At 41.9% G+C, this 17,488-nt stretch overlaps 1 protein-coding gene across 1 annotated transcript in view; it reads left to right on the forward strand.

The window, feature by feature from the left end:
* Window positions 1–17,488, forward strand: part of CDH13 (cadherin 13) — a 1,007,607-nt gene that overhangs the window by 369,850 nt on the left and 620,269 nt on the right. The window contains exon 3 of the mRNA XM_058528362.1: window positions 2,012–2,220. Coding sequence (XP_058384345.1) covers window positions 2,012–2,220 — 209 coding nt within the window. The remainder of the gene's footprint in view (window positions 1–2,011; window positions 2,221–17,488) is intronic.

Genomic DNA, 17,488 nt, shown 5'->3' on the forward strand with positions numbered 1-17,488 from the left:
AGCAGGACTGAACCGGGTCCTCAGTCCTTGTATTCAGGTCCTATGGGATTTCAGGCAGAGTGTATTCTACACGGTGCGTTGTCTTTATTGAAATGGAATGAAAGGCAAATGGACCAGGGTTCAAATCTTGGTTTCGTTGTTTACAAACTGTGTGTGTGGGGCGGTACCTCCTTTGCCCTCTCCAAGCCTCGGTTACCTTATCTTATAAACTGTGTGTTGGGGGTGGGATCAAAATAGTACCTCATTCATTGTCATTGTAAAGATTAAATAAGACAGTGTATGTAAAATGCTTAGTAGTGAGCCTCCTGAGTGGAAAATGTTCAATTCACGTTAACTATTATCGTTATCAGCTAATCGAGTTATTATCACAATAAGAATTATCTTCCTAGAATAGAAAGATCAGCTTAGTTCATCAGACATTTATATAGCTTTAAGAGTGTCCTCAGACCTATGTAGATGTTGTCACCAAAAGACGCACAAGAAATTTCCTAGTAGCAATATGTTAAGAGCCCCAAACTGGAAATAGCCCAGATGCCCATCAAGAGTGGGATAGACGAGCTCAGTATCGCCACGTGCCGGAATACTATATTAGGATGAACTGTGATGACTCGCAGCCACGTGGGTGAATCTCACAAACGTAATGTGGAATGAAATTATCCAGACACGAAAGAGCACACACTGTGTGATTAGAGCAAATGCAGGTGGAACCAGTCTATGGTATAGAAGTCAGTGTGGTGCAGCCTCCGAGGAGGAGAGGAGGAGTTTTACTCAAGAAAGGAGGGCAAGGAGGACTGGTAATATTTTGTGTCTGAGCTTGGGCGCTGGGTATATGAGTGTGCCCACTTGGTGCAAGTCCATCAAGTTGTACATTCTGATTTATGCACTTTTCTGTGTCTTTGTTGCGCTTCAGTTAAAGGTTTACTAAACAAACAAACAAGACTATTCAGCAGAGAGCTAAGAAGACAAACATGAGGTGAGAGGAGAAAGCAAGTAGTACAATTCTGTGCTTACCCACAAGGACAGCTGCTTTCCCTATTCCTTCCCACACGTGACTTAGCCATTCAACTCTATGAATTTCACTCACAGCTATCCAGCCACTGCCTTAATCTGGGCCATTGGTACCACTGACTAACTGGTTTTCTTGGCCTTTCTTCTTCTATTCTCCAAACCACTCTCTAGAACCCAGAGCTACTAAATTAGAGTCTTTGGATCCGGTCCTTCTGATTTTTAAAAATCTACCATGTGATTCTGATGCACCCCCACCCTTGAGAAGCCCTCTTCTACACTAGAACAAGAACACACACCTGACCTTGACCCTCTCCACACTAAAACAAGTCCAAGGCTACCGAGCAGCACCCTAACTTAGTGACATTTCCCAATTTGTCCGAAGGATATATTCTCCATTTCCAGCTTCTCCTTCATCCTCAACATCTCCGCCCCATTTCAAATTTGCCTCTGATCCAAGCGCACCAAGTTAGTTCTCTTTCTCTGAGTCCATATTGTTACTTCACCACCACCTCCATGCCTCCGAGTAACCTAGAATGCCCTCTACCTTCGTGGGGACCTTCTAGTCGTCCACTCATCTTCAAGACCTGGCTCAAATATGGTCTCCGTGAAGCTGTCTATCAAGGCTCCTGAGCTCTCTGGTTCTGCCGCAGAACCTTGTAAATCCAGGATTAGAGCATGTCCCTAAACGTCACTCTGCCCTATCTGACTGTAGGCTTCACCCACCACACTCAAGGGCAGGCATGCGGTTCTGTTTATCTCTGCATCCTCAGTGCTTGGCACCTGCTTGGGATGTGGGAGGTGATCAAAGACCTGATTTAGTGAAGTCCTTCAGCACAGTCAAAGCCACGGGGCTACAAAGGGGTGCTGAGGGGAAGCATTTGAGGATCTGGGGTGGGGAGGAGTAATCCACATTTAATGGTCAGAGATACCTCTAGTACTAAGCTGTCCAACCTACTCACGCTCTTTCTGTTTTTGTTTTTTCGTTTTGTTTTGTTCTCCCCAGTGACCTTCAGTGACTGTAAGGGGAATGACAAGCTACGCTATGAGGTTTCAAGCCCATACTTCAAGGTGAATGATGAAGGCGGCTTAGTGGCCATGAGAAACATAACCGCAGTGGGCAAGACTCTGTTCGTTCACGCCCGGACTCCCCATGCGGAAGACATGGCAGAACTCGTGATTGTCGGAGGGAAAGACATCCAGGGCTCCATGCAGGTAACACAGCTGTTTGGGATAAATTGGATCCAATGAGAAACATGTGGTCTGTATGTCTTATGTGGAAAATGAGTCTTTGGTTTATTATTGGCTAAGATTCTTTTGTTATTGCAAATGGCAAAAACCCAACTCAAAAAACTATGGGGGAGTGGGAATTTATTGGCTCATGTGACAGATATTTTGGGGATAACTCTGCCTTCAGGCATAGCTGTGTACCAGTGCCCAAATATGACATCAGCTTTGCTCCTTATCCATCTTGTGGTTCTATCTTCCTTCTGTTAGCTTCACTCCTAGACAGTTGCATCCCTCCCTGCCTCACAATGTGGAGGTGTCGGCAGCTGCACTTTGTCCTCTCAGCCTGAAATTGCCTGAGAGCATCTCTTCCTGATAATGCCAATAAAAGCCTGAAATCAAATCTCATTGGCTCTCATTAGATCATGTGCTCACCCCTGAATCAATCTCTTTGTCCATTGGGCCATAATGCTCTGGCTGGTTAAGTCTGGGTAACATGCCTTGTCCTGAAGCCAGGGTGGAGTCAGCCCCACCTAAAACATATGGACTGAGAGTGAAAGACGGGTAGTTACCCAAAGTAAAATAGCATGCCGTTATTCGAAGAAGGGAAATGGATGTTGGGCAGGCAAGACCACAGTGACCCACTAGAGTTGTATAACTAGGCAACCATTGCATATAGCGCTGCTCCTTTGCAATGCACTGGTCCCATTCCTTTCCAGATGCAGGAGTATGCTGATCCCTGCACCCGCACACATGTACACAGAGTGCCACAAACTGGCCTTCAGGCTTCCTGACTGCGTCATCCGGAGACTTTTTGCTACAATGGACTTACTACTCCTCCTTCCCCAGGAGCTCAGAGACCCCGTGGCTTCTTGATTATAGAAAGGAAAGGTGCACAGCAAGACCCTGGCAAAATAAGAACAGTAATAATGGTGTGTCCCCAGCTTGGCGTGGGGCCAGCTTGGCGTGCTGGCCTTTTCTCCCACCTGATGGCTTGCTCTTACCCAGTTTTTCAAAGTCTTGATTATTGCTGCCTGTCTCCATCTGCCACAGTCCCCATAACCCTGCTTTATCTGCCAATTTTGTTCAGTGGTGGAGTGTAGGTGGTGGAGTGAACACCGATTCCCCAGCTGGGGAGCAGAGACAGCACAACTGGCGATGCGAGTGTTGCTTTCCTGCCAGCGTTCTCTATGTATGATCTTGAAAGAATCATATAATTTCTTTATCTGCAGACCAGAGAGGTTAAACAGTCTGGAAAGGCAAATAAGTGGCAAGTACATTGCCCCACTCTGTCACCATACTCATGGCAGATATTGCTAATCTCCCCTGGCTTGACCTGGGTATCTTTCCCAATACAGTGCTTCTGGAAGCTACTATCCATTGATCATTTAGAGATGTTTCCAGAGATGGCATTTACTTGCCATCCTTGGTCTGGAAAAACTTCATAATTCCCCTCTATATCTCTGAGTCTGTGAGTTAAGGGTAGAGAGCAAGCTAAAAATGAATCCACGTTGTGCCACTGATGTTTTCAAGGAGGATATTGGTGAATACATACCAATGTGGAAACCCATTGGCACCACAAAAAGCAAGCTTTTGTTTTACTTAGCCATGGTCATTTTCACAGCATCTCACTAACTCACGATATAAATTACTTGGAAAATATCTAAAGCAACAAAATTTCCAGGATGTGCAATACAAAGTGCTTCTTAGGAACGAGTAAATGGCGCGGAGATTCACATAAGAGGGCTTGTGCATGGGATGGAATGTATTTAGACGGACGTTGTTCATCATGATTGGTGGCTCATCTTTAAATCTGGAAAAGACAATGTCATAGTATTTAGCTTAAAACAGAGCAGAAGGGATTCTGGGCACTCTCAGGACAAGCTCCAACTTGACCAGCTGGGAGACCCAGAGTTCAATATGCAAGGACTCAGCCTTGAAGAGCTGGCCTCTAGAGTCCCAGAAAGACACCCTTCTGGAGGCAAAGCCCCTCGGTGCCCTGGCCGTTTCTCATTTGCCGCTGTCTGAGCACGTTTTCGACAAAGCCTGGCTGTGATCGTCTGCTTCTTATAAAGCATAGTAGAGGCTGCTATGCCATTCAGTTTGCCAGACTCCAGCAGAACGGGGCATTCGTCTCCTGCCTCCAGTAATTTTATGAGGTTTGAAAATAGGCCTTGTGAAGCTGCCCAGATGTGTCCATAATAAAAAGTCCAAAAACAGAAAAGAGAAAAAGGAAAGGATAGCAAAACAAAAGAGCTAGCCAAAGAATCCCTCTGAAGAGAGCGCAGTCCTTAAGAGATATTCAGTTGGGATTTTTGAGGCCCTACTATGTGTGGCCAAGTGAGCCAGCTGCTAAAGATGGAAAGCAAAAAGTACACAAGTCAGCTCAGTTCTTGGTTAGGAAGGGAAAGTGAACGTGTGTGTTGATTCAGTACCAAGCAGGGAGGCAGTGGTGATCGCTGTTCTGTGCCTTTAGAGAAGGGAAGCTGGGCTTCCTTCTGTAATGACAGCCAAAGCTTTCATGGCACTCACTGTGTGCCAGGTGCTGCTCTCATGGGCCACAAATGCTGACTCCTTTAATCTCCCCACCATCCATGAGGCACGTGCTACTGTCCCCATTTTACAGATGTGAGAAACTGAGGTACAAAGAAGCGAGTAAGAACGTATATCATTTAGTGGAACTCTCTGACATGTGTGCATCTCAGTGTATGCTTTAATGTGCATTATTTTTAACCCTTACAACCTCCCTGTGAGGCTGCTGATATTACCCTTAACACAGATGTGAGAACTTAGCCAAGATCCTCTAGCTTGAAATCGGCAGAAATGATATTGAAAGTCTGGCCTTTCTGTTCGAGCATCCATTCTCCTTCCTGCCACTTGGCTTGCCAGGAGGCTATGCCATCTGGGTGGCTGGAGCGACTGTCCATGGTTCAAGAGATGAGGGCATGAATTAAAGCGATACAGTAGAAATGTAGGAAAACAACAAATGAAAAGTGTGGCTTGAAGGAAGAAAGAGCCAAGATTCAGTGTCTGAATGACTCCAAATTGTCTAGCCCAGTAGGATGGAGAGGGATTGGACCAGTCAGAGAAGGAGGGGTTGGGAAAGACTACAGTCAGGCTTGGATGTGTTGAGTTGGTGGCTCCTGGGGACATCTTGATAGAGATATCCTGAAGACAACAGGGAATGTGGAACTGGATCTCAGGGTTTACCCTGAGGTTTACCCTTTTCCCTATTTGGGAAAAGAATAGCATAGTGATAGGATTTTGGCTTTCATGTTGAACTTAAGTGGGTTCAAATTTCTGTTTCACCACCTGTGATTATGTGACTTTGGGCAAGTCGCCCAACTCCCTAAACCTCAACATCCTCATCTGTGATACAGGGATAAGAATAGAGCCTACATCACAGAATTGTTCTGTTGGGCACAGCACCAGACACCAAGTGACACGTCCCAGCAATGATATCATTTTGGAACCTCTAAAGGGTAAGAAACCAGGGGTTCCGTGTCCTCACTGAGGACAGGAGACAGAAGCCAAAGATTGAGGGCCAGAGGAGAAAGTGAAGCCAAAGAAAGAAAGAGAAGGTTTGCTCAGAGTGGGCAGTGGGGCATTCAGCGTTACCAAAACAGGAGAGATGTCAGAGTGGTTAATTTCACATTACTATGTTTTGGAAGGAAGGATTCTCTGAGATAAATGTCACCTCAGTGAAGCCTGGCTCCTCTGCGGACTGGGGCCCACCTCTTCTTTGATAAAAGGATGTGCCTCTCTTATTTTCACCTCCTACCTGTGACCCCATTTCACCTGAAAGCCTATCGCCCGAATCTGTGAAGTGCAATTGTTAATGGTTAACTTATAGACTCCCAAGCTATTTCTGCATTTTTATTTTCTGCAGAAGCTTTAACACCACTCCCTACATTGAACTCTGTGCTCTCCCCACCCCGTCGCAATAGCAAACCACTTGCGGTTTCTTTAATTGGCCAAGCTCTCCCTCACATTCACACTGGCTGCTCCCCTGTCTGGATTATGCCCCCTCACCATGGCCCCAGCTGCCCCATGGCCAACACCAACCAACATGGCTAACTCCCTTGATACTTCTGGACTTGCCAAGATTTCCCCTCCAGGGACACCTCTCTGATTGTCCCCCTGGCTGGTTAACTGTTTTTTCCTTCATGCTCCTCACAGAACCCTGCCTGGCTCCCCCCATCATGGCACTAACCTTTAACTCTCTGGTTTATCTGTGCTTGTTCCCATCTCAATTCTGAGCTCCTGAACGTAGGGACCTGGCTTCCATGCAGGGAAGCTAAGAACCCTGCCCTGGAGCCAGATGCCTTGGCATGATTCCTAGTGCTGCACTTACCACCTCTGCTCCAGGTCCCTCAGCTGGAAAATGGGTTCATAATAGTATCGACTTCACAGAGATGTTACGAGGATTAAATGAGTAAATATATGCAAAGCATTTAGAACAGTGCCCAGCACAAAGTAAGTGCCAGGAGAGAGAGACCTTGTTGGAGGTTCTAACAGGGGAGCGCAACTACTCGTATACCCTTGGCTGAAGAAGGGTCCTCCTTTATGGGGGAAGGTCGTCCTCTTCCACCCAGCATGCAGCTTTGGGAGGGATGCACACAGAGGGATGAGGGAGGAAGGGGACACCTGCCTAGCCAGCCAGATTAGCCGAATAAACCTGGTGATCAATGGGGTGACACATATCACAGCCAGATCGTCCTCACATCCATAAGTGCCATGAAAATGCCAGTTACTCCTCAATATTTTACCATCAAAGACAGACTATAATAAATGCTCAGCGAATGAGCCAGACAAATTGAGACAGCTCAGTTCTTCATCTCTTCCCAATATGACCTAACTCTATGACTTCTACAACCCATAGAGAATTCAGACGTACAAGTGAACTTAAACCACCGCCATTCCCATTCCTCAGGTGCCCACTTTATGTGAACCACTGACTAAACTTCCAGGAGAGGATTATTTCTCTATGTGGGTCCACTTAATAAACACCCAAAGACTTGGCAGTATTTAAAAGTTAATCACGAACAATTTACACTTCTTAACTGGAAGTCAATGCATGGTATTCTCGGTAAAGGGAAACTGGTCTCTTAATCAAGTTGCTTAAATTAAATGCAAAAAAAAATTATTTCCCTCCTTTTTTATCATTTTAAAAATCCCTGAAAAAATAAAATGAATAGACAAAGTTATGACAGAAATTGAAAAAGCTAAATTTAAGGCTTGTTTATCTTGGTTGATCATCATCACTGTAAATATGCAATTTAAAAGACATAATTTTGGCTCCTAATCTAGTTTCAAGAATCAGGATGGAAATAGTTCCAAAAAAATTTAAATCAAAGGAGCAATCGAAGGAAGGAACCACTTGAGAGAAACAGTTGTTTTTGTTTTCAATATTTAAAGTAAAAATATAAAACGTCATCAACTTCTCAGAAGCCAGTATTAATATTGCTGCTAAGGATGTATCTTGACCCTCGAGGAGATTACATTTTTTAAATCCATTGCTTCGCAGAATCTCAGGGTTCCATCTGTTAAGTGTCTCTAGGGAATGGGGAGTCTAGAGACTCAGAAGCAGAGGCTGAATCCTCCTCTGTTACATTATTGCATATGTACATGCTCTGGACCACTTAGCTCAGTTGTTCTGGATGATATTAAGGTGGATATGGAGTGACCCCACATTGGGATCACACATTTAGTACTTGTCAGTCATGTGGCACTGAAAAGTCACCTAACTCCTTGGACTTTCAGTTTTCTCATCTGCACAATGGAGATGAAACCCCAGTCTTGCTTTGATGCCCTAATGGGATACATAAAATTAAAAAAAAAAAAAACTGTGCCTAACCCAGTGCTAACAGAGGATTCTCAATCACGGATTGTTTGTTCTTAACTGAAGCACAATGAGTTGCTGTCACCTCTGTATATTTTGTTCCATCTTTCCTGATCTCACACACTCTAGACAAAAATATTTTTGCACATTTGTTACTGAGATAAACTCTAATTTTTATCAGCCCTGAGCCAACCATTTGAATCCCCTCTGTTTGTTTTGACCATTATACCATTTAGCATCCAAGGCGCCTGTCACACTGCGCACAGGTGACTTGACTGCATTTGTTTAAAGCATCCCTGAGAATGAGATCAACCAGCTTAGGGTAAAATTAATTGCCTTGTCTCGAGATCTTATCACATTGCCTGGGAGTGGCTTGGAGTCTGTTGAGCTGGTCAATGATATTGATCTTGTTCACATGAAGTATGTTTTACAACAATCGCAGTGGAGAACCAATCTGTGTATTTACTGCAGCCATAAAGAAATGAGGAGTTAAAGCTGTAGATACTTAATATGCTCCGATTTAACAAGTGTGAAAACTTCAAAAACCTGCAAAGCATCACTCTTCGTGGCAAAAGGCTCCCCAGTTACTATTAAGGAAAATTAATATCCATTTAACTGTCACCCAAATTGGGGAAAATAGATAGCTCGAAAATTGTGGTACAGATCCAAGAATTGGCCCTAGAACAGGGTATTAGGCTGTTACATTTTGACACATGCCTAAATTGTTATGTTTATGATTCTTAGCTCCAGGATACTATTAAAATAGATATAAAAATATATCCTTCGATTCATTAATTTAAGTAGATAACAGATTGCTTTGTGGATCAGAATCTAAGAAAACTATATTCTAAAGATTAATTTTAATTGAAATTCTTGGGGAAAAATAACTGATCCCATAGAAAATCTAGATAACTAAGAGCAGCTTCTTTTTGGCTTGTGAAAACTCAAGATTTCATGTTGTGCAGCAGTATGGTCCAATAGAAAAACAATGTGAACCACATGTGTAAATTTAAGTTTCCTTAGAGTAACATTAAAAAGGAAACAGATGAAATCAATTTTAATATTATATATTTAACCATATATATATTTAACCATATATGTATAGCCAATGTATATATTATATACTTCCAATGTATGTATTCCCAATATGTACATATTGGGTTAAATTTCATAGATATAGATACTCTATATATTTTTCTACATATATAAATTTAACCTAACATATACAAAACCCAATAGATATAATATATAATTTCTCTAAGATCTTATCATGTCAACAGGTAATTAATGTGAACATTGCTAATTAATTTTTTTACATTATTCTTTTTATACTAAATCTTTGAAATTCAGTGTGTATTTTCCACTTACAACACATCTCAATGTAGATTAACTAGATTTTAAGTGCTTAATAGCCATAGGCGGCTAATGGCTACCAATTGGACTTGAGTTCTACTGGAACATTTCTGTATTTTGAAAGAGGAATGAAAGAGTCAATCACTGAATGCGTACCACGTTAGGGTCTCGTCTTAGACGCTCTCACACATATGTCTATTTCTCCAATCCTCATAGCCAACCTGTCCATTGGTAATCTGGTTCCTATTTTGCAGACCAGAAGTAGCCTAGGCCTGGAGAGGTTGAGTAATTTAGCCAGCATCATCATCCGTCAGCAAGTGACAGAGCTGGGCGTTGGGCCTGGGCCTTCTTATTTTATTTTATTTTTTTGTGAGAAAGATTAGCCCTGATGCCAATCCTCCTCTTTTTGCTGAGGAAGGTTGGCCCTGGGCTAACATCCGTGCCCATTTTCCTCTACTTTATATGGGACGCCGCCACAGCATGGCCTGACAAGTGGTGCATTGGTGCACGCCGAAGTGGAGCGCATGCACTTAACTGCTGCGCCACCGGGCCAGCCCGGGGCCTTGGCCTTCTGATTTCATCCAGTCACTGCTGTTTTAGTAATACTGACGTTTACAACAGAACTAGTACTTTTCTACGCTCCTGTAAAGACTACGAAATGACATAGGAAAATTAAACAGTGGTTAGAAATAAAAAACAAATCCAGAGCTGAGCAAAACGCCTAAAGAGATTTTAGGTAGGTGGACAAGCCCTATGTTGTCATGACACTTATAAAAAACTTTCCTCGTGAATAGAATCTTTGGGGAAAGAACCTCGTGGATACAGCACGAGGTTTCCAAATGTTAGGTATCTCCTAGGCCGTGAGTTCCTATAGTTCAAACCTCATCTCATTCATCTTCGTAGTCCTAGAGTCTAGGGAAAATGCCTTAGGTGTATATTTAAAAATTATAATTTAAAATTTTATTTTCACATGCGTTATCTGGATTTGATCCTCGCAACAAGGCCTTGAAGCAAGTGGTGTTATTCCTGTTTTCTGAGTCAGGAAACTGAGACTCAAAGACGTCAAGAGTAGGTCTGCAGTCAGAGGGCTGGTCAAGAGGCACCCTCAGCATTCAAGTCCGCAGCGATTCCAGAGGTGCGGTGTGCTCTCTACAGCTAGCTTTCCAACAGCCGCTTGTGGCTTTTCAAGTCAAAAGAATATAACATCATCAGAGATGAATTTTCACCTCACATCTTTGATGGAATAAGATAATGTGATACAATGCACATTTTTCTAGACTCTCTGATAGGCTTCTAACCTCCTATCTTTCATTATTACCATAAATCAAATAAAGTGACTTCTAAGTGTAAAAGTAGCATAACAACCACTTTTTTAAACTCCCCTTTTATCTGGTTCATGAAGACACTTGGTCACCATGGGCAGTGCCAGTTAGCATGGCCGCTCTCATTAGAGAGGAAATGACATAGGAAAATTTCAAAGTGATTAGAAATAAAAAAAATAATACAAAACTGAGTGATGATCCTAAGGAAATTTTAGGTAGGTGGACAAGCCCTGAGTTGTCATGACATCTTTTAAAAACTTTATTTTTTAGAAATAGAACCTCATGGCAACAGCACAAGATTTCCAAATGTAAATGTCTTCTAGGCCATTCCCTAAGAGCCTGGTTCTCATTTCTGGTTGAAACAAACAAACAAAAAAAACTCCAGTGATGAGAGAACATAGTGTTTGATAAAGACCATGGATTGTCTGCATTTAGTTCTTTGGTCTCGATTCTCAAAAATTAGGTAGCCGAGGAACACAGAGTGGATGTACCATTTAGACAGTCCTTCTCTGCCCAGCACGTGGGTCAATCGTATTACATGGTCTTCACCCAAACTTTTAAGGCAGAAGCCTGAGTATTTGAAGAAAACATGGCGAAAAAGAGCATTATAGCCCCAGGCAACCATATCCTCAGTCCACCCATACTGGGTGGGCATCTGTGAACTGTTGGTCTCTGTGGCCTGCACTACATCTGTGATAAATGCCAGGGTGGCAATTCCTCTTGGGCCACATTGTTGATGCTGTTTGACCCTCAACTCAATTGCGTGTTCAGGTACCATGTGCCAAGGTACCACGTAAACAAACAGGAAGCACTTTCAACCTGCATGGCCAGGGCCTAATTTCATCAGAGTTTTTTTTGTCGTTTTTCTGGCTCCTGTTAACAGAAGTAGAAACCCTCAGATTCATACTTCCTGGGGGTGCTTCATTAAAAAAATAATAATACTGACAATAACAACAACAAGAGTGCCTACATCCTACGGGGTACACAGCAGGGCTCATATTTTTATTTGCTGAATTGCTTCTATCCTTCTTAATAAGGCAAGAAGTAGCAACAACCGAAAAGCAAATATTATGTATATATGGTCACCGAAGTATGGTGATTTTTTCGGTACAGAAAATAGATTTTGTTAACACTTGCTCTTTTTTCTCTGTTATGCAAGGAAAGATCAATTCTCAGGAAAAAGTACTTTAAGTAATACCCCATATACAATTCCAGAATTTGATATATCAAAGGACTTAACATGGGCAGAGAAATTTCAAATGCTGACAAAGATGGCATCTCAACACTCTTGGCAATTCCCAGTCTCCAAAGGCTGGTGAACAAAGCCAACTGGGGAGGCCTTTATAGGGAGAAAGAGCTTCCCCAGAGGATGGAGTAATACAAATATTTGGGGCTACTCAAGGCCAACAGGGCTCAAAACATTTGAGACTGTCCTCCAAGACACAGTTCCAAATAATCCTCCTTGACCAAGAGGCAGCCTTCAGTGGGACGGAGCTTATTGCTCTGATCCCACTGACCCCAGCGATTTCCCTGCGGTTTCTTTACAATTCAGAAGGGAAGACTGTAGAATCTTCCCTGCTGTTCTTTGTCTCCTCCCCTCATAAGAGAAAACTGAACCTGAGATCCAAGAGGGGGCTTTTCCTTCCCTTGATGTCTACACCGTTTTTCCTATCTCCCAGCTATTTATGGAAATCAGATGGTTCCTACAATTTTCCATCTTTTTGCAGCAAATCCTTTTGACAAAAAAGTGTGCATTGCCAACCAACCCCTTCATTATGTCAGGCAAATTGGGCTTCTGTTGACAGCAACTTTTTACAACTCTTTTCCTTTGAAGTTACAAAGCTATAAACAGTGGTAGTTCTCCAAGAGACCCAACAAATGGTCTGAATAACTATAAGCAGGCTTTTTCTGAAGACTGCCCCCTGCCCATCACTCTCACTCCAGATGCCTGTGTGTGCTACTATGTTTTCTTTTAGCCTCTGCTGTGAGATTTAAGACAGCTAATCGGGATGGATTATTTTCTTCCTTTCATTGCCCCCTCTCACAGACCCCAGTTAACACAGACAGCTGGGCCTTGACTGCTTTTCTATTCCAAGTCCCTTATTCAATTTGAACCTTGTTAGCGAAGCCTAGCCCCTAAGAGCAAGACCATCAGTCTTACTCGCCTTGTTTTCCTGTGATTTCCTCTTTCACTCAGGCCTTTGGATAATATTTTCTCTAAAGAAGGAGAAAAGAAAGTAAGAAAGAAGACCCAGAAACTGAATCAAAGAAAAATAAATGCAAAAAATTAATAATCCCCGCCTATATTTTTTTCAAATTCTACATAAATCTTATAATTTTAGTGTTGGTTTATTAGGTAAAGTAAAATTATATGCTCCATATGGATAGGAACTATGGCTGACTTGTTCATCGCTGTAAATCTAGCACTTAACAAAATACCTGGCTCTGAATAAATACTTATTGAATGACTAAACAAACGCCAGAGATGGCATGAATATTGATGTTAATAATGCTGATCGGAGCCAACATTTATTTAGCTCAAATTCTGTGCCAGGCACTATGCTAAGTGCATTTCTCATGTTAAGTAATTTAATCTTTACAGCAAATCTATGAAATAGTCACTATTATCTTCATTTTACAGATGAATAAAGTAAGATGTGGAGGGGCCGGCCCCGTGGCTTAGCAGTTAAGTGCGCGTGCTCTGCTGCTGGCGGCCCAGGTTTGGATCCCGGGCACGCACCGAGGCACCGCTTTTCCTGCCATGCTGAGGCCGCGTCCCACATACAGCAACTAGAAGGATGTGCAGCTATGACATACAACTATCTACTGGGGCTTTGGGGGGAAAAAAATAAATAAATAAAATCTTTAAAGTAAGATGTGGAAAAGATATGTGACTCGCCCATGGTCATACAGCTAGAATATTTCAGAGCCATGCTTTGTGCTCAGATTGTTCAAAAAAGCATTTAACCAAACACGTTATGTTGTGTTTTTTTTGTCAAAATGGAGAAATATGAGTTGAATATTATTACTGAATATCAGTAAAGCAGATTCAGATTGGTTGAATAGCTGCATCCAAAAGTTCTGAAAAATAACCTAGGTCAGCCTAGACGATGGTTTCTACACGCAGTCAGTGGCCCTACCTGGTTGAGTTCATCCCAATGATGGAAATGAAGATATGAAGACGTGTTTTTTAGTTTGTAATTTTCACAGCTCTGGGATCCTGTCTGGGTGATAGAATTGAGGTTCAAAGAGAACTCAAGTATCTACAGGAATGGACTGAAATTGATAAGGCAATATCAATATGTATAGATGTGAAGCCCCATTTGGAGACAAAAGAATTTCTGGAAAACAGGATAGGGGTGATGAGAAAATAACTTGGTAGATGAGGCATTCACTCTCATAGAACCACAGCAACTCTCTACAGGTTTCCGCCCTTATTGCTACTCTGTAATGATTCATCCTTAATTTATTGCTCATCACCTTGAACACCACTCCAAGACTTTTCCACTTATATTAACCAATAAGCCCTACCCCACCGCCTACAATTTTCTGCAGCTGGCCTTGCACTGCTCTCTGCTGAAAATTTCATACCATCCAACTTGAGTTTTCTCGATTCCCTCTTCCTTCTCTGCCAACCTCCAACCTTTCCCTCCCCTCTCAGAGGAAGAGCAGCTCGTCTACCCCTTTTTGACACATCCCGTCACTTGGGCTCTTGAACACACTCCCGTCCGCTGCTATTGTTATCACGTCCTCCCCTTCTCTCTTACACCTTCAGTGATTTCTTCCTCTCCCAACCCTCCCCTCTGCCTTCAAACATGCTCCAATTTTCCAAGGTTAAAACACATTTCCACAGATCAGTTTCACCTTCTTACTACTGCCCTTCCCTTCACCAATCTTCTTGAAAGCATAGTCTTCAGCCCGCACCTCTACTTCATCACAAACTCACACCTCAATACCCCAAAATAGGGCACCCACCCTCAACATTTTTCTGAAATTGCTCTCTTTTGAAGGTCATGGAAACTGAATAGCTGATTTTCTTAAACTTTTTCTTAGTCCTGAGCCTACTTGAATTCTCTGAAACATTTGGCACCTTATTTTTAATTTTTGAATTTTTATCTCATTGAGGTGAAATTTATGTAACATAAAATTAACCATTTTAAGTGAACATACTTAAACATTCATAAGTGGTATTTAATATATTCGTGATATTGTGCAACCATCACCTCTATCTAATTCCAAAATATTTTAATCACCCCCCTCATACCCAATAAGCATTTGTTCTCCCCTCTGCTCCCCTCCTAGTCCCTGGCAACCACCAATCTGCATTCTGTCTCTGAGCATTTACCTATTCTGGATATTTCATATGGATAGAATCGTACAATATGTGATTTTTTATGCCTGGCTTCTTCTACTTCGCATAATGTCTTAAAGGTTCATCCACGTTGTAGCATGTATCACTACTTCATTTCCTTTTATGGCTGAATGATATCACTTTGTATAGATAGTCCACAATTTGTTTATCCATTCATCTGTTGATAGGCATTTGAGCTGTATCCACATTTTGACTCCTGTGAATAGTGCTACTCTGAATATTCGTGTACAAGTATTTGTTTAAGTGCTAGTTTTCAACCCCTTTGTGTTTATACCTAGGAGTGGAACTGCTAGGTCATATAGTAATTCTATGTTTAACTTTTTGAGGAACCACCAAACTGTTTTCCACAGCAGCTGATCATTTTACATTCCCACCACAGCATTTGACAATTTTGAAATGTTCTTTGAATTGCTCTCTTCTTTGCCTTCAAAGACACTCACCAACCTTGATCTCCCACTCTTTATATATATGACAACCCCTTACATTTTTCTTCCTCTATCTCCCCTTCCTACTTTTCTTGCCAATGGAGGTTCCATCAGTTTTCTGTCTTGGTTATCCTCTGCTCTTTTCTATCATTCTCAACAGTTTCATCCAACCTAGTGGCTTTAAATATCCTCTCTTTAGGATGTCTATAAATCCATAGCTCAATTTCCAACTTTGGGCTCTTCAGTCTACCTGCCTACAGGGCATCTCCACATGTATATCTTACTTGCCTCTCAAGGCTAGTCTGTGTGTGTGTGTGTGTGTGTGTGTGCGCGCGCGCGCGCGTGCAAACACTTAGTCTCATAAACCTCTAAACCTCAACTTCCTGGTTTTTCTATTTCTTGGAATGGCATTCTTGTCTTCTCAGGCAGACGAGCCCATCACTTAGATTTGTCTTTGATGGCTCATCACCTGAGAGGTCAGTGACACTTCTCATCCTTTCTCTCTCCCGTGTGGTTTTTACCGGTACACTCGGCTCCATTCCAATAGCCACAACTAGTTTAAGCATCATATCTGTTTATCTGGCCTGTGACAGCGCCTTGTGAATGGCGTCTCTCTTAAGACCAGATTCTTTCCCTTGTGATACAATCCACATGCCTATTCCTGCTGAATTGTCTTCCCAAAGAACAGCTGGGAACATGTCACGCCCTAGTCAAAGGCTACCAGGGGCGTCTCATGCCTACCAAGCCACATTCAAATTGACCCCAAACTTGCTTTGTTATTTTTAACCCCTCACTTCTCCTCATCACTCATGTGATTTCCCACCAAAGTAAGCTGCTTATCCTCCATGTTCACTTAAAATGATACAGTCTCTTCCACATTTATCTCTCAGGGTGGTGTAAATGGGTTGCAATATGGTTACAGGAATGAGGCCCAGATTAGGAGTTGTGATATTAGCAGAACCATTGACTTATAAATTTAATACAGAATGTATATTTTTAGCCAAACAAATGGCATTTGCCAATAGGTAAACTAGTTGCTATGGATTTATTTTTTTGAGATTTGTAATTAATCATGGTGAAAATAATGCTACAGAAACATGATATATTTGCAAGTCTTATGAATTACATAATTTACAATGATTGAGTGTGTGGGGCTCTATAATCTGGATCTCATTAAGATGCTCAGGACCCTTTATAATCATGCTAGGGATACTCCTTAGAGTGAGATCTCTCAGGAAATCTCTGCTTATTGACTGCAACAGCCAGAAGTGAGCCTCATTCTACCTACCATCAACCATGGCTCTAGGTAGAACTTGCAGTACCTATCACATTATTTATTATCTCATTAAGAATGAAGTATCCAAATTCCTGAGGGAAACTAAGATCCAAAATTGGGTTGTTTCCCCTTAGGGATACAGTTCTCTTTTCTAGGACTTCTTTCTTTGCTTGATTTATTTTGACTATGGCTGCTTTGGTCAATAATTTATTTTTTTATTTTATTTATTTATTTTTTTGGTTAACTTTGTCCTTGTTGATGCTAATGCACTCCTGTCATGTGGAAATGAGAATAATTCAGATATTGTAAGAGAAGGAAATTGGTTAGATAAATTAGAAGCATAAATAATTTACAGAGAAATAATTCAAGCAGCTAACTATATCGTGCATTCTCTGCTTACTTCATGAATGATCCATATGCCAAGTCCATACGAGTTAAAGTTTATTTCTAGAAACCTTTACCAAAATGAACAAGACGTAGTAAATGCCTCGTTATCCTTTCAGAGTGCCTAATGATACATTATTTTCTGTTATAGAACCTCGAGGTTTCTGAATGCGTTGTTATAAATCCAAACTGTCAACATTTCTTTGGCAAGAAAAAGCACAGCATCCTATAGAAATAAGACGTAAGATTAACAATTCTGGTTCATATATTTTCATCTCTCCC

This window comes from Diceros bicornis, chromosome 32 (assembly GCF_020826845.1).
Source record: "Diceros bicornis minor isolate mBicDic1 chromosome 32, mDicBic1.mat.cur, whole genome shotgun sequence".
Classification (NCBI taxonomy): Eukaryota; Metazoa; Chordata; class Mammalia; order Perissodactyla; family Rhinocerotidae; genus Diceros; species Diceros bicornis.